Source organism: Maylandia zebra, linkage group LG7, assembly GCF_041146795.1.
Source record: "Maylandia zebra isolate NMK-2024a linkage group LG7, Mzebra_GT3a, whole genome shotgun sequence".
NCBI classification, from domain to species: Eukaryota; Metazoa; Chordata; class Actinopteri; order Cichliformes; family Cichlidae; genus Maylandia; species Maylandia zebra.
Genome location: NC_135173.1, coordinates 2,316,634 through 2,340,961, shown reverse-complemented (window position 1 = coordinate 2,340,961; position 24,328 = coordinate 2,316,634). Strand labels below are relative to the sequence as shown.

The 24,328-nt window shown below is 42.2% G+C and overlaps 1 protein-coding gene across 2 annotated transcripts in view; it reads right to left on the bottom strand.

The window, feature by feature from the left end:
• LOC101486372 (cadherin 13, H-cadherin (heart)) overlaps positions 1–24,328 on the bottom strand; it is a 212,847-nt gene that overhangs the window by 75,933 nt on the left and 112,586 nt on the right. For both annotated transcript variants that reach the window (XM_014410718.3, XM_012923828.5), the window contains exon 4: positions 5,105–5,245. In XM_014410718.3, coding sequence (XP_014266204.2) covers positions 5,105–5,245 — 141 coding nt within the window. The remainder of the gene's footprint in view (positions 1–5,104; positions 5,246–24,328) is intronic.

The window sequence follows — 24,328 nt, the reverse complement described above, 5'->3', positions numbered from 1 at the left end:
TGAAAGAGCCATTTCTCTGTAATAAACTCTCTTTTCCAAAGATGAGCGATTCCTCCATCAGATAGATTTATTTTTTTATTACTTTGTTGTTTCAGCAACATTAAATTTAAAAACTGTACTTTTGAGTTAAAATATATATTTATAATTTTAATAAATGACAAATTAAAAAAGCATGAACATTTTTTTTTGTATTGAAAAAATATCGACCCGTGACACCAAAGTATCGAACCGTATCGTTGCACCCCTAATACTCCCTTTTATTAAAGCTCACTGGCCTGTTTTAAAAATGGGTACAACTCTCCAAAGAAAATTATTTTTAAAGATTTAAAAAAAATGTACATAAATTGCCAGCACTTTTTCAGTAATCTTAAAATTTTGCCAACTTGTGTTATTATGTAGCACTTTTGTTTAGCCACATCTCCTGGTTGGACGCCTGTTTGCCTTCCCAGCTCTCACCTACAGCTCGTGGAAGCTGCTTATTCAAGCTGGCTAAGGATTTGTAGTGGGGCTCCGTGAGGGGCTGGTGGGTTGGCGAGTGGATTAGTGAGACTGCAGCAAGGAATCTGAATTAAAACTGTATGAAATGATAACAGTGATAATCATTTACGCTCACACTGCGGGTGTAAGTGTAAATGATCATCTGTCTTTGTGTGAGCATATTCAGTGCGTCCTGTAGGTGAAGTTGCATCCTGGGAAAACATGAAATTCACTTAAACACACAGGAATTAATTGGCAGTGGAAGCTCAAATATAGTGATATGAATCACAGTTATCAAAGTGTTATCAAAGTGATAAAAAGGATGCTGCCTCAACCTGCACAGTCGTCTGCTGTGACTTGGACCTGTTTTCATTTTGTGGCAAAACATGGAAGTAACTTTAAATCCCCTCTCAGTATTCCTAAATAATAAATGCACTTTGCAATTATCTGGTGTTTCCATTAAAAACCAGTAAAAGAAGCTATAAAGACGTTCTTAAGTAGTAAATCTGACGTCCACAAAGTCAGAAACAACTCAAGAGAAAAATCTCCAATTTCGATCCACTGATTAGATTTGGGAGTAAAATACATTTTTCATAAGTTGGAAAAAAAAGAAAATTCAAGTGTCTAAAAGTATTTTGTTTTTCAGATTCATGACTCCAGAGCGACAAATTCACACATTTCAGTGCTTTTATCCACTTTTGAAAGATTGTTCCAATTATCTCCTGCACTAGAAGAAGTCTGGTGTCGGTGTTAAAATAACATGAAAATCTGTTCTGAGCCATGTTTTAATATAGTTTTTGTATCCACTAAAAAAGATATTTATCAACAGTAGCTACAGTATCGTGCTATTTAAATGCATTTAATTTATATTTTGATTTAGCCTCAGATGTGACATCAGATATGAATAAGGATTATATCCTGAATGGCTGTCATAGCCAAGGTACCAGATACAAGTGCTGTAGTTTTACAGCTGTGATGTACGTGCTCGTAGCATCACAGCTATCGTGAGGAACACAGTAACTGACCTCTATCCTGTTTCATAAAGCATAAACGTGATATTTGCTCATTTCCATTGTTTGTTTATGTGAAGCGTAAGTGAAACAGAACGAGTACTGTGAAAAACTAACTACACAACTAAAATCAATAACTTGAAGTGATTGTTTTCTATGAGTTTATCGCTCTCTCACATCATCTCTCACATCATCTCTCACATCATCTCTCACATCATTGTGAAGCTATTCGATCCCGCTCGTCTTTTCGGCGTAGCTTTATTTGATCAAACTTGTGGCTATTTGTTTATGGGAAGCTCTCCTAAGGTTGTGCCACAGCATTTGTCCGGACTTGAAGCTTTAGCTGTCGCACAGATGGCCTCACATTTGGCTCTAGAATAGATTTCCATGGTAGACTGAATGACTGCAAGGTGCCCGGGTCCTGTTGCTACAAAAACAAGCCCAGATCATCCCCGTCCACCACTCGACAGCTGGTATTCGATGTCTGAGTGCTGATGTGTTCTCTTTGTGTTTTGCCACACAAAGCGTGGTGCGTTGTGGACAAATATTCCCCTTTTGGTCTTGCATGTCCAAAGTCATGTGATTTCTACTGGATATCCTTCCAAACAAGCCACACTTGTTTTACAGGGAGAAGGTTAACATTTACATGCTAACTGAGCTCTGAAGCTCTCTGAGCACTGCACAGTCTGAAAACGGGCTGTGACATCCCCTCCTCTGATAATTGCTCAGTTAAAATGCATTTGATTAGCAGCACTTGGCCTCATCTTATTCATTCCCATGCATGTACTTAGCTTTTCCTAGGCCTGCACAGAACCCAGTGAAAGCTCTTTTCACCTGCCATCCATCCATCCATCTTCATCCGCTTTATCTGAGGCCAGGTCGCGGGGACAGCAGCCTAAGCAGAGAGGCCCAGACCTCCCTCTCCCCAGCCACCTCCTCCAGTTTATCCGGGGGAACACCAAGGCGTTCCCAGGCCAGCCGAGAGATATAATCTCTCCAGCGTGTCCTGGGTCTGCCCCGGGGCCTCCTCCCGGTGGGACATGCCTGGAACACCTCACCCAGGAGGCGCCCAGGAGGCATCCTCATCAGATGCCCGAACCACCTCAGCTGGCTCCTTTCGATGTGGAGCAGCAGCTGCTCTACTCTGAGCCCCTCCCGGATGGCTGAACTTCTCACCCTATCTCTAAGGGAGAGGCCAGCCACCCTTCGGAGGAAGCTCATTTCTGCCGCTTGTATCCGCGATCTCACAGCTCGTGGCCATAGGTGAGGGCAGGGACGTAGATCGACCGGTAAATTGAGAAAAAAGGCTTTTCACCTGCCTTTTTTACAAATTACAGAGGAAAAGGAAAACAGTCTCTGTTCGGTTGATCCAAGTAGACGAGTGCTGGTCTGAAGCTAAACTTTCTGATGGTTGTCTCTCTGCGTAGAGCTGTGGTAGGTAAGTCTGAGAAAATACAGAGGCTCCCTGCGTGGGGATTATGTTGCTGAATTCATACAAAATGTCAACTCAAAAAAAATCCAGCAACAGTGCATTTAATGAATAATAACAGCATAACGTCTCCTGAAAATGTGATTTCTTCTCCTTTTCTTGCCTCTACTTATGTCTATGAGTAAAATTCTCTTTTTTTACTCACCTTTTCATTCGCTGTGTGAGTTCTCATAAGCTGGAAAAGGAGCTTTTGAAGCTTACACGTGGTCTACAGGAGGGGGTGTCACCAGAAACAGACAACTCGAGAGTCTTCTTAAGGAGGGCCTGCACAAAGTTCTATGAAAAGCCTTAAATATTTAGCTGAATAATTTATATGGTGAAAGCTCGAGAGCAGCTGCTGACACAGGCTTAGCACCAGCGCACGCTCACAATATGATGGCGTTCATTCGAGGAGTCGTAGATGATTCATGGACAGGTTGAGAAGCGGTCAGGGAGAGAGCAGGGTAAAGGATTTACACAGGGAGCTTAACGTCCTCAAACACTTGTTTTATAAAAGCTCAATTTCTCCGTGGCATTAAACATATCTCTTCCCAGTGAGGAATGAGAACATTAACTGGGACACGGACACGGTGCACTCTGCGTGGCCCTGCCGAGCCCTCCGAGCTGTAACATTTCACGTCTGAGCTGCGCCCCTTACAAGCTCCCCTGACACCTCGATGCATCATGGGAGGGCTGCGGGAGGTTTGGTTCGGGCAAAAGCTGTGGGCATTTCTATTAAAAAACACACAACTCAGTGTTGAAACTGCACCTTAAGGTGGAAGGTGGGTCTTTATCTAGTGGACCTCGTTCTTTCTCCGTGTTTTTGCAGCTCCAGAGATGAACGGGAGGCACGAAGGCAGCAAAACAACCGAGGGGGCAACTCATGACAAATTCATGTGGAGGGCGTACTACAGGGCACTCTCTCGCCGACTGTTGAACGATTTTACGGTTATTTTATGTGTTTTATGTTATTTCCTGACTAACTTTCTGCTGATTTTTAACTCAACAGTCCAGTTCATTCAAAAGAAGGAATGCTGCCCCTCCTGCTCAGTGCTTTCCTTATGCGCCCTCTGCACCTGCATCACACACCCACACCTTCTGCCATCTGTTCGGGGTTTTCTTGAACTTTACCTTTTGAAGAGAAGGATGAAATATCTTCATATGAGAAAACAAAAGGTCACACTGACTCAGACAAGTTCATGAGCTGGGTGAACAAACACATGTACATGAAGTATGTGTAGAAGCAACTGAGTGTAGCACCAGTGTATGTCTCCATAAACAAAGTCCATCTGTCAAGTCATTGCAAAGGGCAACTCTGCATAAACCATTGCCTTAAAAAACCTTGATTACTACATTACCAAGAGTTCAGGCTCAGTCTCTGCCACAGGGCACAAAACACGGAAAAACAGCAAAGAAGAAGCACAATTTTACTGAATGCAAAATTGAAAATATCAAAAAATAAGACGATGTATGATGCAGCTGGTTTATGTTGTTCATTCTGGCCGTCAGTGTATCAGGTTCAACTAGGTCTACGATGTGTTTATGCATGTCTAAAGCACCCAAGGGTTCACATGAGAAACTGGGACTACCGTGGAGGCCCAACTTCAGAGAACCAATAAGCTTATAAAGACATAATAATATTTAAGTTTAGCTTCTTGGCGCTCAAAACAATATCAAGCATCAGTATTTTCCTGGGTGTTTTTTAAATTGTGGTATTACAACAGCCTTACTGTCAACACTCTAACGTTTCAGATCACAAATACTTGAAAAGGAAAGCAAATTCTGTTTTCACACCATATAACTAAATATGCATTATTCTGACTGTTGTACAGTTAATTCCCCTGAGCACAAATATATGCAGTAATCTATTACTTCACTTTGAAAAGGTGTTGTTTGAATGTTTATATTTGACGTGTCACAGTTATTGTCATAACTTATTGTCTCCATAACAGAGCGAGATGCCACTGGGATGTATCTGTACTATGATGTCCTAACTTCTTAAAGACGCAGTTCCTTTATTAGCCACAGTAATCTCTGACTTTTCTGGTGGGAAACTGCAGGCAGGAGACAAGTGACCTCACATAGCAGACAAAAACAACCTAAGCGAGTATTAAGAAAAAGCAGAGAGCGAAAAAGGGAAGTTTCTCACCAGCGGATGTGTGAACTCTGGGGCATGGTCGTTCTTATCTGTTATGGTAATGGTGGCGGTGGTTGTTCCTGTTAGGCCCACCTCACTTCCTGCCATGTCCTTGGCCATGATCTCTAACTCGTATGTTGTGGTTGGCAGGGTCTGGAAAGAAAAGACACAGTGAGACAGAAAAATGTTCAGAAGTATGCAGAAGATGTAAGAATGTTGTTGACAATCTATAGCGACCTGAATATTCAAGGAACTATGAGTAATAACACCATGAGGTTAACGAGGAGCCATTTAAGTTGCTAACAATTTTAACATCACTGTGAGGTCCTTTATATGCACCTTCCTGCTCGAACACAAGTGTTAAAGCTCCAGTAAACGCTCGCTGCATCTCTAATGAAAGGTCAAGAGCACACATTATGTTTTTTCAAGCATCCTCCACCGTGCTCTCAGCCGTCGGACTTCGTGAAAAGACTATTTTTGTCCCTCTGATTAGTGAAATTATACTTCACACTGTGTTTGAAGTATTGCCTTTCTTTTAGAATCTCCTCTCCAGCCTTTCTGGCTATTTTTGTTGATTAGATGTTGTAGTTTAAAGAATGAGTCGATGATTAAACCCCAAACTGAATGCACTTTAATTCAGCCTTAAAACTCTAATTAAGTCCTTCACAAGCTAGCGAGATGGCTGTGGCCTTGGTTATAAAGCAGACCTCCTGAAAATAAACCAGAATAAGACATTTAATCCATTTGTGACCTGCCAGCATCTTCAATCTATACAATACTTGGAGAAATATAGCTTATAGATAAAGCGAGGGGGAGTGACACTCGTAATGATCAGAGCAGCAACAATAAATCATTGAAATAGCGTCTAATAGAAATGTTAACTGCAGTGTATGAATAGCAGGGAGAAGGGGCTGGTGAAGCCAACATTTACTTATTCGCTGCAGTGTTTTTGCTCCACTGGAGGTGTTAACTGTCACATGCTTAATAAACTTCATCCATCTATTTAATTTTAAGCCGATTCCACTCTTAGATTATATCACAGGATCATTTACATGGTTATTTCTGCCTTATGCTAATTTTTCCCATAAAGACAACACGTATTTTTGATTAGTGATGCTTATTAATTCTTATCAGTGCCATATTTCCCACATTTCCTACATCAGACAGAGTGAAAAACACGTTTTTGTTTCAAACTTGTATTGATTTTAAAAACAATGTTCAGTGTTGAACATTTAAATGTCTGGGATGACTACGTACTTTACTCTAAAACATTAAAAATAAAACATGTAAATGCTAAATTAACCCAAAAGGCTGTTTTTATATTGGGTTTCGACACGTTCTCATCCCAACACGTAACATGCCGACGCTATGTGACAAATCGTCTGTTTGTTACGTGGTCCGAGGCGTAAGAGCGGGTTCTATGAATGTCAGGTTAAGGCTAAGGTTAGGGCTACATTAGAAAGCTGCAAAGCTTTTAACAATCCAGAGCGTCTCATAAGGACGTGCAAGGGTACCTCTGGTGTTACTATGTCACGCCTCGGGCCGTGACAGACGGTCGGTATGTTGAGCGTTGGGAACGAGAATGCTCTGTGGGTTTGTGTGCAGATGACCAGCCGAGAAGCCAGTACAGACTCCAGACATCAACTCCATTCATTCAAGAAGCTGCTGCGTGGTAGACTGTGGATGCAAAGGCAAGACAGTCAACAGGTGTTTCTATCAATAGTTTGTCAGACATGGTGGGTGACAGCTCCGCCCCTCACAACCAGCTCCGCCCCTCACAAGCAGCTCCTGTTCGATCGAACGCCGAGTAGGCAGATGGTGCTCCGTGAACCTGTGAGTTTATTAAACCCTCGCACACAACCACATGCGAATACACACATGCTGGTTTCAAAACACACACACGCATCCACACCTGAGCACAGACGTATACTTTTGCCCTCCAGCTGGAGAAGAGCAAGGCTCTGGGATACCTGCAGTCTCAGTGGTGTCTAAACACATTCAGCGTGGTCTCCTCTGGCGACTGACAACGTCTTAATGAGTATTTCCTGAGTCTCAACTCAATTATAAACTCCCTGGCAGTATCTAGCCAAGAAAAGATGTTCACATTCACTCTGGGCGAGAGTTACAGCGAAAGGGAATTTTCCCTCCAGGCGTCAGAAAACTTCCACTGGCAGCATGCTGATTGAGATACTCCTCTCAGTTAGCTTCTTAATTTTTCAGCCTCTTGTTAATCCGTCTGGAAACACTCAATTAAACTTCTGAGCAGCAACGCTGCCATAGTCCATCAAAAAAGTTGCTTTTCCCCTGGGTATTTCACTTTACAAAGTCGAGTCGCCGTGTGGTTAATTGTAATAAAAAATAAGGGCATTTGTGTTTGGTTGAATATTTCTTTGATGTAATGTCGCCCGTTATATGAAACTTGGGCACATCCATTTGTTTCTGGTACTACGGCTCACTCCAAATAATGCTGCAACTGGCTTTGCCGAGAACCAGCTTGAAGGTGCCCTTTGGCACAGGCCCTACCTGGATCAGTCAGGGATTATATGCTTAGAGCAGACACCAAGTGGCCGCTGCTCACAGGTGCTGCTAATAAGATACCAATCAGCCACCTGATTGTCAGCACCTGTGCTACCAGAAGCTCAGAGTCAGTAGCAGAATAAGCAATTTGGCTAAATTTTCACGGGTGCAACCCACATGCTCAACTCTGCTGCTCAACCCACAAATAGCTCATATTTTCTACTTGAATCTGCTTGGTATGTTTTTCCTCATTTGTATTTAAGGAGGAATGGCAGTGTGTTACTAGAACCATCATTTCCCTGATCGGACCTCCCCAAGGGATTAACAAAGGTCTATTCTACTCTATTCTACTCTACTCTATTCTACAGTCTTGTTACAAGTAATGAACCAAATGCCAATTTCCTCACGTTTTGTGACTGATTTATATTATTTGTACATTACATATCATTAAGTATCTGTCTCTGTCATGCAGTCCTATAGTCTCGAACACATATAGAAAGAACATAACAATGAAGTTCATGTGTAGGAAACTGCAACATAAAATCATGGGATCATATCCTGTAAACCAATAAATGGTAAATGGCCTGCATTTGTATAGCGCTTTTCTAGTCCCTAAGGACCCCAAAGCGCTTCACACTACATCCAGTCATCCACTCATTCACACACACATTCACACACACATTCACACACTGGTGATGGCCACCCTGGGGCGCACTGACAGAGGCGAGGCTGCCGGACACTGGCGCCACCGGGCCCTCTGACCACCACCAGTGGTCAGAGGGTTATACAATAACTGCTGTATAAATTACTACGAGTCTTTAAATAGACAATTCAGTGTTTAATGAGCAGTTTTGTCTTATTTTTAGTTCAGTTTGACTGAGGCAGATATATTTTTGTCAAGAGCTGCTGAGTTTTATTTAGAAATGAAACCTCTGCTGAACTCTTGAACTATTAGAAGAATGGACGCCAGAATGAGAGAAATTCCTTTATTCGTTTGAAGAATGGCACCGTCTCCTTCTCTACGTACAGTATAATTTATTTTGTAAAACATAAGTGGGAGAAAAACTAGGAACCCACAGGTGATTTCATTGAGCAATTGCGGCGACGAAAGCTGACGTAAAACCGAACAAAGAACTAATGAAGTCGAGCGCACCGAATGATATGACGGGCCTCGTTTCAGCAACATCTGATCTGGGAATGACATTTCAGGCCATCGCATTCTACCTTGAAAGGATTTTTTTATCAAAGCCTCTCAAGTAAGGCCACAAAGCCGGGAGAAAAGAAAGGATGAGAAGAACAGAGCGGTAGAGAGACAGACAGAGAAATGATGGGGATAAGCGAGGAAAGGATGAGAACAGATCTAGAGAAAGAGAGCGGTCTGACATCTGAGACACCACATTAACTCTCTGAAAAGGTGTGATATTATAATCAAATTGGCAGTGGGCTCTTTGTTCTCCTCTGGCCCTTCGGTAGTGCTCACTCACAGCACCCAACCACTGGCTATTCTTCAGGCCTCTTTTCAAATGCTTAGTGAAATGATGACAGGCGTAAAAAGGCTTAGAAAAAACACAGTTAACGTGAGTAATATAAAAATCTGCTAGTGACAGAATTTCTACCGGAGCAACATTATTCCACTCACCTTTACTTCATTGTGCTTCACATTTTTTGTGGTGGAGAGCAAATTTTATGAAAGGTGTGGGGGGCAAACTCCAACGTTTCTTTTGTCCTTGATATTGAAAAGATGGCATAATTATATAATTATCAAACGGTGCTTTTTTTAAGGTCTACAGAAAACGTCTGATCTTTGCCTGAAGAACTTTTATTTTCTGCTAGTTGCACTTGGCAGGCTTTTTTCAGCACCTATAGTAAATAACAACAACAAAGAAATGCATAGCTTTATGATTGTGCTGTATCATCTCTCACTATCAAGCCTCACTACCTGCTTGGGGAGCACAAGCTTTACCTCACAGAGACAATAATAAGTAATATATTTTATTTTATTTGTACAAGTTTAAAGCAAAAAGCTTGAAAATCACTCTTGTACTTTTTCTTCCTTCCTGTCACTCAAATCAAAGCGTGCACGTTGTCTTACATACAGCAGGTTACAATGCTGCCGTCTCAGTCTAGTAGACGTATTTCCGGATGTTTGATGCAGTTCTAACTTTCAGCAGTAACTGAAGTGCAAACACATTGTCTGTCTGCCTCAAAATCAACTCAACAAATGCCGGCAACCTCCTGCACTCCACCCCTGTAGACACATGATTAATCACTTTGACAACAGTTAATTACAGTATGATGGAAGACACTTGAGGCTCTTATCTGGGCCACTTGAACCTGCACAAGTGTTTCTTTCTGCTTCTTTCATCAGCTTCTTGTGCATTTTTAGCATCCACAACAGAATCATGTAGGTATTGGTGGCAGTGTGGCAAACTCTTTGATAAATCTTCTTTTCTTGTTATTATTATAAAGAGATTTTGCAGCTTCTTGTGTGTTTGATCAGAATAGTAACGTGGGCTTGTTCATGTAAAGGCCAGAGAGAGAACATTTAGCTGCACGTGTGTTATTAGGTGATAAATAAGGGTTAAACTTCAGGATAAGAACTCCATTAAAAATAATAGATTCATGCATCCATTATGTACTTCATGTGCATCTTCTACACAAAGTATATTCACACAAGACCACAATTATATCAACTATCCTCTGCAACCAGTCTGGTGTTGCTAGCATTGGATTTTGGCTAACAGCATTAGCTTCACATTGTTCCCAGGAGACTACAGTAGTTGCACATCTGCTGATAGTTCATGCTTCAGTATACTGTTCGCTGTCCTTCTGAGTTTTCAGTTGACTTATGGTCATTATTATGGCATGATTTAATTCACAAATATACAAAAATACTTTTATAATCTTCAATAGTCTTTTAATTTAAAGGAAGCAGCCTGTACACACTGTACATGTGCCCACTTAGCCAATGCAGTATCCATCCAGTAATGGCTCCATTTGACTTTATGCATGTTGAAATGAAGTTTAAGCAAATTCTATATAGATGGAAATTTAATGATTGGCTATTAATTGTTTTTAAGTCATACATATGCAGGACAAAATGGTCTTGATGTGCGAACGTGTTGAATGTGAAATATCCAGAGATAGATGCTCTCTGTGACAGTGAAAAATGTTCTTCTCTCTCTTAGGAATACATGAAGCCCGAAAGCAGGGGTGTCAAACTCAAGGCACACTTTAGGTCGCGGGCCAAACAAGATAAACATTTATTGAACACACGTTTTTTAAATATAAATGTGAACAAAAACAGACCGGAATATTATTCCAGATTAAATAAACTTAAAAAAATAAACTTTAACTTTAAATATTTTGCTCTTCATAAAAATATATCCTGTCAAAATTACGCAAGTTAGAAATATGAACATGCTGCCAAAACCCCAGAAAAAAGTAAATGAAAGCAAACACAAGGTTGGAGCCGCATGTAGACGGAGCTGCAGGAGTGGAGCTAATAAACTGTGCGGGACATTCAGTGTCGTACTTTCCCTGAGTGCATCATTACACTGCAGCTGCATCTGAATCTGCACAGGTGCAGCTCAGCAAAGTCCGCTGACTTGGTTCAACGTTACTCGGCAGCAGGGAAAGTGAGGCAGGTTGCACTGGTGCATTTGTGACAGCTTCACTTGAAATGTCTTCACCGCATCGTACATGTCCATGAAGTGACAGGTTTCCTTGCTGAGCTCAAAAACTCTGTTGAGAATTTTTATCCCAACTCAGCCAGCGGAGCTCTGCATGAAGGAATGTCGGCAAACTCTGAATCTATTTCCCACATAAAAGACTGAAACTGACGGTGATTTAAACTTTTGCTCAGATCAAATTTACGGTCTGCGTCACGGTGATCATTACATGCTCCATTTTTAGGACTTCACCACACATCCTTTCCTGGTGTGTGATGCAGTGATGTGCTGTTAACTCACCGGTACAGTTCTCCTGCATCTTTACTCGCATCCTGTGGACTAGTCCGCTTTTTTCACCGCACAGCACCGGCGCTCCATCTGTTGTAAGTCCAACAAGTTTGTCCCAGGGCAGTTTCATGTCGTTACACTTTGACATACGTTTTAAAAAATGTCTTTTCCTGTCGTTGTCTCGTACGGAGCCCCGCAGGGGACATGGGAGAAAAAAAATTAAGACGGACTTTTGCAAGATCTTGCAAAAGTTTCATACATCTCTGAAAATGTCGGAGCACTGTTGCAAATATGTGATGTCTTGTAAACCGAGCAAATATCTGACGTTTACACAACTACATTCACGCCTCAACATATCTTAAAAGTGTATTTTGTGACCCAGAAAGAGTAACATTACAACTAAGTAGCTGCCGCCATTGTTGGAATTCAACTTTTGCGAGATCTCGAGTTTGTTTTGCAAGATCTCGCAAAACTCCGTCTTAATTTTTCTTTCTCCCATGTCCCCTGCGGGGCTCCGTAGTCCCGTGCATTGATTTAATGTTCAATATTTCCTCTCCACGGATGAAGATGGTCGGCTGTGCAACGTCCATCAGGTCTGTACTTTCATCCACAGCCGAGTATGCAATAAAGTTTTTGCTTCTTTCACACAACTGTGTTCTTAAATCAGTGACCGTCTCACAAACCCGATCAGCAATCGTATTTCTGCTCAGGCTCACATTTGCCAAAATCTGCATTTTGTCTGGACACAAGCCGTCCACAGCTTCATCCTGCAGCTCTTCAGAGCGGTACCGGGCTGCTTTGGCTCCTCTGCTACGATAAAACTTGCTTTCACAACAGCTTCACTTTGTGATTTTGCTCTGGTGACAAACGTCTGCTGAAATGTCAGATTCTTCTTTAGCTCTTCTACTTCCTGTAGTTTCTGCATTTAGGTTTTTCAGCTTATCCTGACATTTTGTCTCGTAGTGCCGTCTTAAATTAAATTCCTTCATTACAGCCACGTTAGCTCCACTAATAAGACGCACGGCTTTACCAGCATGTCTGTAAACATATATTCAGCCTCCCACCGGCGCTGAAAGGCTCTGCTTTCAGAGTCAACTTTTCTCTCCACCATAGTGAGCGGCGAGCTTCACAATAACAGAAGTTTGACTTGATTGATGTTCCCAGTTAGCCTAGCGTTCAGCAAGGAGGCTGCAGCACTGCATTATGGGATCTGTAGTTTGTATATTATTAGCGCCTCATATCGCTGAGCCATGCATAACAATAATAGTACATCTGTATAAAATGATCTCACGGGCCGGATGTGGCCCGCGGGCCTTTGCTTTGACACATGTGCCCTAAAGTATTTTCTCAAAAGGTTTAGTCATCTGAAGTCGTTGCCCACGTGCTACATCTTTCTCTGCACCAGCACTGCAGTGTATATCTATATAAAGATGGGGAAAGCAGCCTGTATTTAGCACTCAGATTATACAGATGCATCACTTAACCAAATATTTTACTTGACTTAGAATCCGTAGGCACCATTGATCAGTTCTACATGTGAAATAGAGGCTATTCTCATGTATAACTGGGTAACTCATAAAGCACTGAAGTAAAGGAGTGACTAACGGCTGCTATAGAAACTTTTTTTTCTTCCTCGGTTGTTCCCATTTGGGACACCTCTGTGTCAAAAAAGATGAATCCATGAGAAACGACTGACCGAGCTTTTCAGCCACAGGCCTGGGAGCGTGTTGGGTCTGTCTCTCTCACAAAGCTCTGATAATAACTGACAAATCCTACGACAACTTCTTTGGTTAAAGTTGCTCAACAGCTTTTCAGTAAATAACAATAATAATCCTGGAAGCTCTAACCAATAGCACGATGTGGTGGCAGCAAGTGATACTGAGAAGATGCAGTGCCATCAATAACATGTCATTATTTCTTACTCTTCTGCACCAATGTCCAAATCTGCTGACTTCTTCCCACCACCAAACAGAAAATTGAAGTTGTAGGATCACAGATTTGTTGGAGCAGAGGTGATCGGGCACGTTTTTCAGAGCTCCAAGTGCAAATGGACACAGTGAGAGTTATTGAATGATCGAACAGCTGCACAGGAAACAGTCCAGAGGTGAATATGGCTCATCTGACTCATCTACGACCTGAATATATCTTATCCACTATACCATCATTTCATTTTCTTTATTTAGACACACCTTGTTATAAGATCTAGTTTCCAAGCACCTGCACTGTAAAAATAGTAAACCTTGTGTAAATACGCAAGAATAAAATAGATCTCAGCCTGCAACAGCAGTTAAATGAAGCCAGGTGATAGCAGTGCAACACACATCACGCATAAAAAAGCAAGAAGACGTGGTGGGTTACGCTGGATCTTGATGGTTAGACAAGGATAAAAGGACAGACGAATAAAGGAAACAAAGTTCAAATGATCTCCTCCTAAATCAACAATTTCAGGACTACATGTAGTCCATATCAACAAACAGCTGCAGTGAATATGTGTGAGCTCACTTTGGTATGTTCTCATTCACCCAAAGGGACTGAAGAATACTAAAAGAAAAGATTTTGTTCAAGTTAAGTGTGGAAGATTAAATATGTAAATGGGCAAATGCCCAAAATGGCTAAAACATAATTTCATTGATCTGACAGAAGTGCAACTCCTAATTTTCTTTCAGGAAGCAAGCCCAAGGCATAAAAATGCAAGTTAATCATCTTAAATGCCTTTCAGCCTTTGGTAAGCAGTCCAGTAAGGCACCAAAAACCATCTTCCTGTTTCTTATATCCTGTAGCTACTTACATTCTGTGAGATTTATCAGAAAGAGGCCAAAGTCTATTTATGAGAGTAGAAACAAAAATAGATAGGCTTGCGACCCCTTGACAATTATATCATGTTAATTACAAAAGGAAGGATTTGTTGGTGAAGCAAAAATATCCTTTCTCTGTGAGCAGTGTGTCATGAAGCAATGTGTATCTGAAATGGGTTTTATATTCCCCAACGTGAGAATATAACAACCTCTGCTGTAGTCGTCGTTGGCTCGTTGCCGTTTACCAGTCCTATCAGGTACCAGAGACGTCTCTGTTTGGCTCAGTGCGGGTCGTAAAAAACAAAACTACGTGATTATCCTGTATTTTGTTTTATGAGGATAACACAAAAAGTAAATACTGATTCTCATCAAATGAAAAAAATCTGCAGGTTTTACTCACTTTGTTGGCCAAATAGTGATGCACACTATTCAAAATAACCTCCTCAAGCAGCTCAGAGCACTCGGCACCCATATCATCATATAATTGGAGGATTAAGTAAATTTAAGTGGATTCAGCGTCACCTTTTCGTCACTTCTTCCAACCTATAGGGTCAGTGAGCACACAGCAAAGGTAGGGTTGAGCAATACAGTGTCAGTAATGAAAACGAACCAATGGGCTGCTGTCAGTGTTGGAAGGCTGGTGCACAGCAGCCATTCAATTGACCAGTTGGACCAAAAGTGTGTCAGCCCACTGGGAAAAAGCCCAGTATGATTACCAGTCCAGACGTGGTGGTTTCAAAGGTCCCAGCACTGACCTGCAAGTGCACGAACCTAAAAAGTTCAACTTTTGATCTCTCAAAAAGACATCTTCAACTGCAGTGTCCCTCGCAGGGCTCCGTAATGTCAGAGCCATGGCTGAATGTGTTTCTATGTTACTGTAATATAATAAAATGATGGTGGAGAAAATATGTTTCTTAAAGTTTACCGGTGAATTCGGTGCATTACGATACAAAGGCAGAGAAGTGCTGCCCTTGACAGACTGAGAATGAATAATTTGATGAGAATGTTTGGCATTCAAAATAAACAGACTTTGAACTTTCACTGTGCTATGTGGTTTATACATGGACTGTACTTCAGATTGGTGATCTGAAGTTTCTCTTTAAACATCGAGAAGCTTCTGTAGCTTTTGGAAGAAGCACATTTGATTCAAATTCTTTCAGGAAGTGTTTACTGATACAGCTGCATCATGATTTCACTAAATCAAAGCCGAGCTTTTGGGGTTTTTTCCCTCCGGTGGCTGATCAAGGTTGCACGAGAACAAAAGCAGCATCACACACAAGATTAAAAATTAGACTCTAAGGCTACGTTCACACTGCAGGTCTTAATGCTCAGTTCCGATTTTTTGATCAAATCCCATTTTTTTGTCTGCTCGTTCACACTACAAATAAAATGCGACAGCAAACGCTCTCCAGTGTGAACGCTCAAAGCGGCCGCATGCGCAAAAGAAGACGTCACACACGACGCGCTCTGTTTAGACCCAGAGCAACAGCATTGTTTGACTGATGGCCCTTAATATAAAGACTTCGGACTTTACGTTTCCCAATTTTTGCTTTAAGTTATTTTGTTATTTACATAATAATGTAGATAACCTAATAATGATCCTTATTGCTGTGTTAGAGGAGCGCTGCTTCAAAGGATAGTTGCAGATTTCTGTCAGAACCTGCAGATTATACAGTACAAATAAAATGTTCACGTTGTCTTCCCAACAGTTTCACTGACACCTACACGGGATGGCCAGGAAGCGTTCGCGATGTCTTCTCCGGCGCTGATAATTGGCGTCTGTCTTGTGTCAGTGACGTAAAAGATGGTTTTAATGCGTCCGTTCAAACAGCAGTCGCTTTCTAAAACATCAGATACGTATCGGATTCAGTACCACATATGAAAGTGACCCAGATCGGATTTGAAAATATTGGATTTGTGCCGTTCACACTGTCATAGCACGATCGGATAGATGGTCGCAGAGGGTCAGAAAAGTTGGATTTGATGCGCTTTCGCCTGCAGTGTGAACGTAGCCTATGACAGGATTACACTGTCTGTCTGATTAATGTCCATAATAAATACTACTTTGGACATATGGACTTAACAAATACAAGTATCTGCCCACCATCATTTCAGCTCTTTTCTACTGGGAACAAAATGATCTAAGTTCAAATAATTCAACTGGAAAGAAACTTGACAAAACAGAGAGCAATTCAACATGCATTCGAGTGAAACAAGCTTCAATTTTCCCCCCGTGCTCGATGCTCTAAGGACTGTCGAGAGTTCTGTATTTGTCTCCTTTTTACTATCCTTGAATTTCATCTGTCCCCTTTTTGAATGCTTGAACGCTTTCTTTGTAAAAAGATACTGGAGAACACCTTGATTGAGACATTTGTTCACTATTATGAGGGATTGAAATAACATAAAAGGTCTCACATATAGCTATCACTCAGTTTGCATGGTACATGCCGTTAGCAGTGTCATGCCATACCAATCACCGCTTTATCAGAGTTAGTTTGCTCCTGCATAACATTCAGTAAGTTGAAAAAAGAAGCAGTTTGCTGGCATCCTGCTCACAACTGAGCAGCCACCGGGTCTCAGCCTTATTGACCTGCACAGGTCAAAGTGCACATCAAACTAATCTAACTCAAGGTAAAGGTCTGCTTTGCTGTGACTGTAGAACAACATGCAGCTGGAAGGTCTGACAGAGGCGGAGGCAGGTGATCCGCTGTGGTCACCCTAAAAGGTAAGAGCTGAAAGAAGAAGACGACAATGAGTGTACTACAAACCTCTGTTCTCTCAGCAGCTGATGTAAAGTGTGCATTCTTATGATTGTTTGCTGCCAGCATCCATGCTTTTGCAAATGACAGTATTTGTGTTATGCTGAGATTGTTCGAAAAATGTCAGTTATTTCCTGAAAGTACAGTTTCTGAAACTGCCAACTTTTAAAATGCTGACACACCGAGTCTACATACAAGATACGACTATGGGTAGGATCTCATTAGTAGCCTCCATATAACAAATGTCCTGCAATATACTGCCAATCTGTCGATATTTTACTTCCATAGGCAAAACACAGGCTGCACTCATCTCCCATCCCTCAAGACTATGACACTGACAAAGTGGGTATCCAGGACATATGGATGATGTATAGGTCGATGGACAGATGGAACAATTTAAAATAAATTGTTTAATAAATTTCAGTCTCTAAGGAGACACAGATCTGCAAACAAACAGATTCTTTTTTTAAGAACAAAAGGACAAAAGGATGCGAGGGAAACCAGATGGCTGAGTGGTCGTTGCTCATTTGCAATGACGACCATCAGAGATTTAACCTTTCTATTTTTTTCTTATATTCTCCATTTTGAATGCATCAAAATCCACACAGCTTCTCTCTCAGCACCTCTTTGATGCTCTCGTCTTTTTGGCTTATAAGGTGTATGTATTGATTTGTTCTTGCATTTCAGCATTAACCATATTTATCCTGCTTCATCAGGCCAATTAGTATCAAGATGATAAGCTGGTGCAGCACCAGTGTCCCTCAGCTCTCTCTGATGAGTGTGGGGCTAATTGGGGTCAAGGTTGGGTTTAAGGCTGTGGTGAGTTAGAGCAGAAAGCACAAACCGGGGCTAATCTAATCAGGTGCACCATCAGACCGCAGTCTAATCACGTCATTTAGTAAGCACTTAGATGTATATTAGGAACAGAAATAGTCTCTCATTGCCACACAGTCCTGCACTCAGAGCGGATCATGCACTGTGTGTGTCTGTGTGTGTGTGTGTACATAAGTGTAAATGTGAGTGACAGTGTGTTCGCGTTAAGTGTAAACATAACCATGATGCCTGCCACCATCGGAAATATCAAAGACCCATCTGGGAAGCATGCGTGCACATTTGTGTGTGTGTGTGTGTGTGTGTGTGTGTGTGTGCGCGCGCGCAGCAGTCGCAGAGCCTTCAGTATAGAACCCAGGTGTTCCTGTTTAAGTGTTAATTAGATTAGTTTAGATCAAACGGGGTGCCTTTCAGTGGAGAGTGGAGGTGGCAGGGCCATCCCGCCAGGGAGCCAGCTCCAAATACTCCTCGTCTCCTACCAATTAGGATCAATTAATCATTCGCTGGACTCACTTGATTGGCTTGCATGAACTTCATATAAATTTAATAAGGGGAGTATATGATATGGCGAGAGAGTAAGAGACTATGAAACATGATGATGACTCACAGATGTTGATTATCTTATAAAAATAGCAGATAGTAAAGTTTGGACAAAATCTGATCAGTGGTGATATTGCTAAATTATTATGACTGCATGTCGTCTGGCCACCCTCTGGAGAAAACTCGTTTGTGCCGCTTGTATCCGCTTGTATTTCTTTGGGTCACTACCAGGACCCAATCGCCAGCCTCAGTAGCCTGGGATCGTGTCTACCACACAAACGTCCACCATGGTTAGAGTCCATCGGTTGCATTTTACTTCATTGAACTCTATAAACATTCAACAAAACAAAACTGGCCAAGTGTCTCTGCTTCAGCAAAGCAAAAGAAACTGAAGACCAGGAACAGGAAGACACAGATCACTGGTACCACACATCAATTCCACATCAAGTAGCAGCTATTGATGTGGAGTTTTCTGTAGTGCACAACAGGGAATGGCAACAGATGTTTGCTTAAACCCTTTAAATGTGGGTATGTTCTTTTTTTATCACTCTGCCATTACTAACGTCGTGACATTACACTTCGGGGAGAGAGTCTGTAGCAGTCATTTGCTAACTTTGCAAATGAAAGCCTGTGGGGACACAAACAGAACTTTGTGAATTTGTGCCCATTAACTTGGGCGCAAATTCAACTTCAACTGCCCGGTCCATAGCAAGTAAAACGTTGGTCATAAACGGAAGATGTCGTCCCATCCAGAACAGTTAAATCATTCCCAAATCAAAAACCCTAGATTAACGGAGATGTTCGCGCGGCACGGAGCACCGCCTTTGCCTCCGCGAACACATTGGACTACAAACACGCACATTACCAACTCCGGAAGACGATCAAAGCAGCCAAACGTGAGTACAGGGACAGGGTGGAGCAACAGTTTGACAACCCTCGGAGTATGTGGCAGGGACTAAACACGATCACAGACTTTAGAGGGAAAACCAGCACACCGCAGACCACGGCCTCTCTGTGTGAGGATCTAAACGTATTCTACGCTAGATTCGACACAGCGAACACCATGAGACCGGACAGTGTGCGCACCGCGGATGACGTCAGTGCGCACACTGTGTCTGAGGAGGATGTGCGGAAGTGCTTCAGGAAGGTGAACGCACGCAAAGCTACTGGTCCGGACGGGATTCCCGGCCGCGTCCTCAAGTCATGCGCGGCTCAGCTGGCTGGAGTGTTCACGCACATCTTCAACCTTTCCCTCTCTCTGTCTGTAGTCCCAGCCTGCTTCAAAATGGCCACCGTCGTCCCTGTACCCAAATCCTCCACCATCTCCTCATTGAACGACTGGCGACCTGTAGCCCTGACCCCCATCATAAGCAAATGCTTCGAGAAGCTGGTCAGGGACTTCATCTGCTCTGCACTACCCGACTCACTGGACCCTCTACAGTTTGCATACCGCCACAACAGGTCCACTGATGATGCCATAGCCCTGACACTACACACTGCCCTGTCACACTTGGAGAAGAGAGACACGTATGTGAGGATGCTGTTTGTAGATTACAGCTCAGCATTCAATACCATCGTTCCCTCGAAGCTGGACAGGAAACTGCAGGATCTAGGACTGAGCAGCTCCCTCTGCAGCTGGATCCTTAGCTTCCTGTCTGACAGACGCCAGGTGGTCAGACTGGGCAGCATCACCTCATCCCCCATCACACTGAACACTGGTGCTCCACAGGGGTGTGTACTGAGCCCTCTCCTGTACTCACTCTACACCTACGACTGCACAGCCACTAACAGCTCCAACATCATTGTGAAGTTTGCGGACGACACTACAGTGGTGGGTCTTATCACCAACGGTGATGAGACAGCTTACAGGGAGGAGGTCAGCGCCCTGACCCACTGGTGTCAAGACAACCATCTCACCCTCAACGTCGCAAAGACAAAGGAGTTGATAGTGGACTTCCGGAGGTGCAGAGAAGTACACACCCCCATCACCATCAGCGGCGCTGCTGTGGAGAGAGTGAGCAGCTTCCGGTTCCTTGGTGTACACCTGGCTGAGGATCTTACGTGGTCAGTACACACAAACAAAACAGTGAAGAAGGCGCAGCAGCGCCTCTTCTTTCTCAGGAGACTGAAAAGATTCGGCATGAGCCCCCGCATCCTCAGGACCTTCTATCACTGTGCCATTGAGAGCATCCTCACTGGATGCATCACCACCTGGTATGGCAACAGCACCGCCTACAACTGCAAAGCTCTCCAGCGAGTAGTGCGGTGCTCTGAACGGATAATTGGAGGTGAGCTTCCCTCCCTCCAAGACATCTACAGGAAGCGCTGCCTGAGGAAAGCGGGGAGGATCATCAAGGACTCCAGTCACCCCAGCCATAAACTGTTCAGACTGCTTCCATCAGGAAGGAGGTTCTGCAGCATCCGGTCCCGTACCAGCAGACTGAGAGACAGCTTCTTCCATCAGGCCATCAGACTGCTGAACACGTCATAGATACCTCAGCTTCACTACTGGAACTTCAACATTATGCACTCCATACTGTATATAAATGCCACTTGTTTTGCACATATTCAACTCTGTATATTTATTTTATATATTTTATTTATTGTTTACTCTATTTAATTTGTAAAATATGTGTGTACACACACACACACACACACACACACACACACACACACACACACACACACACACACACGTAGAAAAATATTTAGTACACACATCCAGAAATGCATATACTATTATATATTGTACATATATTTATTAGTTTCAGATGTAGCCATTCTTGTATTTTGCTTGTTTACATTATTGTATTTTGCACAACTCTGTTGCTTGTGAAGCTCGCACACAAGAATTTCACTCACATGTGCTGTACCAATGTACCTGCACATGTGATGTGACAGTAAAAGTGATTTGATTTGATTTGATTTGATTTCTTTTCTTCAAATGGATTGGATCTCCTTTTTGTGACTGAGACATGGATGAAAATTGGTGTTAGTCTAGCTTCATTTCTGAAATATTGCCCTCCGACTGCTCATTTTTAAATGCTCCAAGGATATCAGGTAGAGGAGGAGGAGGAATATTGACAGTTTTTAAAAATAACTTTAATTGCAAGCAACTCCATGTACCGGTTCCCCCCTCCAGTTTTGAACTTTTGATGTTTGAACTGGGACGTTTTCAACCGGTTGTGTGTGCGGTAATCTACCGACCACCGGAGTTTTTAAATCTTATTCAGTCTTTTAACTTTGTAAAGTTTGTACACGGCCCTACATACCAGCAGGGGCGCACTCTTGACCTGGTGTTATCGTGCGGTTTATCTGTTTTTAATTTGGAAATTGGGGATTCCGTGTTTTCTGATCACAAACCTGTTTTATTTGACATTTCTCTTGTGCATGAGTTTAAAGCTCGCGCTCCACCCAGGTGCTGTCGAATATTTCATTCTTCCACTGCTGCTCTCTTCTCCTCAGCGTTTATAGAAAAAAATGCTTTTATTGACCCTGAAATTAGTTTAGGACTTAGTCTGGATGAGCTGCTTTTGCAGTTCCAAGAAACCTGTATCGAGACCCTAAACATTATGGCCCCATTAAAAACCAGACGCCCTAAACGTATTCCCCAGCCCTGGTTAAATGAAGCCACCCGAGCAGTGAGACGTCAATGCAGGAGAGCAGAGCGAAAGTGGAAGAAGGACAAATTGCAGGTTTCTTTTGAAATGTTAAAGGACTGTTGGAAATGCTATCAACATACAGTGAAAAATGAGAAAAACAGCCATTTTTCTCAGGTGATTGCATCAAATTGTCCAAATCCCCGCACACTTTATAAGACCATCAGTTGTATTTTAAATGTGCCCCAGTCTGCCACCCTGGAAGGCTCTGCTAACAGATGTAATCAGTTTCTTTCTTTCTTTGTAAACAAGGTTGAGTCCATCAGGTCAGCAATAGTACCTCCCACATATGACCCATCCACGTTTAGTCCCTGTTCAGCTGCCAGTTTGAACCCATCTCAATTACACTTCTTAACGAGATGGTTAGACAAATTAAACCTTCTGGTTCTCCCGTGGATGTGATCCCTGCATGGCTCTTTAAAGAGGTTTTCCCTTCAATTGGAACCTCAGTCCTTGCTATTATAAATAGCAGTATTACTTCCAGTGTGGTTCCTGATGGTTTTAAACATGCAATTTTTAGCCCTTTATTAAAAAAATGGCCTTGATCCTTTAGTTTGCTCAAATTTTAGACCTATTTCAAGACTTCCATTCCTTTCAAAGTTATTGGAAAAAATAGTTTTTACCCAACTGAATACGTTTCTTGATGCTAATGGCATCATGGAACCTTTTCAGTCTGGTTTTAAACATCTACACTCCACTGAAACAGCACTTTTACGTGTTTTTAACGATATCTTTTTAGCTACTGTTTGTGGAAGTTCCGTGATCCTCGTGCTTTTAGATCTCACTGCAGCGTTTGACACTGTTGACCACAATATTCTTATCTCTCGTTTGGAACACCTGGTCGGCATTAAAGGTGCAGCACTGGATTGGCTTCGCTCATATTTGAGTGGCAGAACGTTTAGTGTTAAAGTTGAAAGTTTTGAGTCCACCTCAGCCCCCCTTCCTTGTGGGGTGCCCCAGGGCTCAATCCTTGGCCCTATTCTTTTTTCATAATACCTGCTCCCTTTGGGGTCTATTTTTAGAAAACACGAAACATCCTTTCACTGCTACGCAGACGACTGCTAAATTTATTTGCCTTTAGCACCAAATGGACCAGGCTCCATCCAAATCCTTTTGAACTTCCTCGAAGATATCAAAGCTTGATTGGCTGTGAACTTTTTGAATTTCCATTTGAGTAAAATGGAGGTAATTGTATTTAGACCTAATAATATTTCATGCAGCCCGCTCGTAAATTGTGGTTGGTCTTATATGAGCAGCATGTGACAAACTTGGGAGTCATTATGGACGCAGATTTTAAATTGGACAAACATATTAGTTCGGTGTTGCAAAAAGGCTTTTTCCAGCTGAGGCAAATAGCAAAGCTGAAGCCAGTTTTGTCAAGACGTGACATGGAGAAGGTAATACATGCCTTTATTTCAACACGGCTTGACTACTGTAATGCTGGTTTTTGGAGTCAGCCAACGATCTCTTGCTCGTCTTCAGCTCATTCAAAATGCTGCTGCCCGCCTCTTAACTGGTACCCACAGCTATGAACATGTAACATCTATCCTGCCTTCTCTTCATTGGCTTTGTGGAGCAGGGAAATTATTTTACTGCTATTGTTAAATAATCATCATTATTACCATTGCATTAATAATATAATCTGCAGTATGATCATTGCTTTAACAATGTAACAGATAGCTTTAAGATGGCCTTAAGATGTTTATGATGATGTTAACTTTGTATTCCAGGTGCAGTTATAACTATTTTATACATATTGCATATCTGTGCTTATTTGAGTTGACGTTCAGGTTCATTAATGGTCTTAAGCTTCATCTAGTGAGTGTCTAGATGATCCATGCTGAGGGAAAACTAGAACATAGAAGGAATTGCAGTACATGCTTACACAACAGTTCATTTTAATATCTTTTATATGTTCATATTCTTGTATTAAGCTTTTAGTAGGGGTTCTTGATTAAAACATTTATTTAGTAGAGGACACATACATAGTTTCAGTTGTTACATATCAGAGTGGCTTCTGTCTCTCTGTCTGGTTAGAGGTTAGGAGCTAGTCGCGAGGTGAAACAGGGTGCAATTGTGGTTAGCACACAGACACACACACACACACACACTCAGTTAGAGAATCATTTATAGGTGAAAGTTTAATCATGTTTTGCTTGGGGTTGCAAAAAGAGCA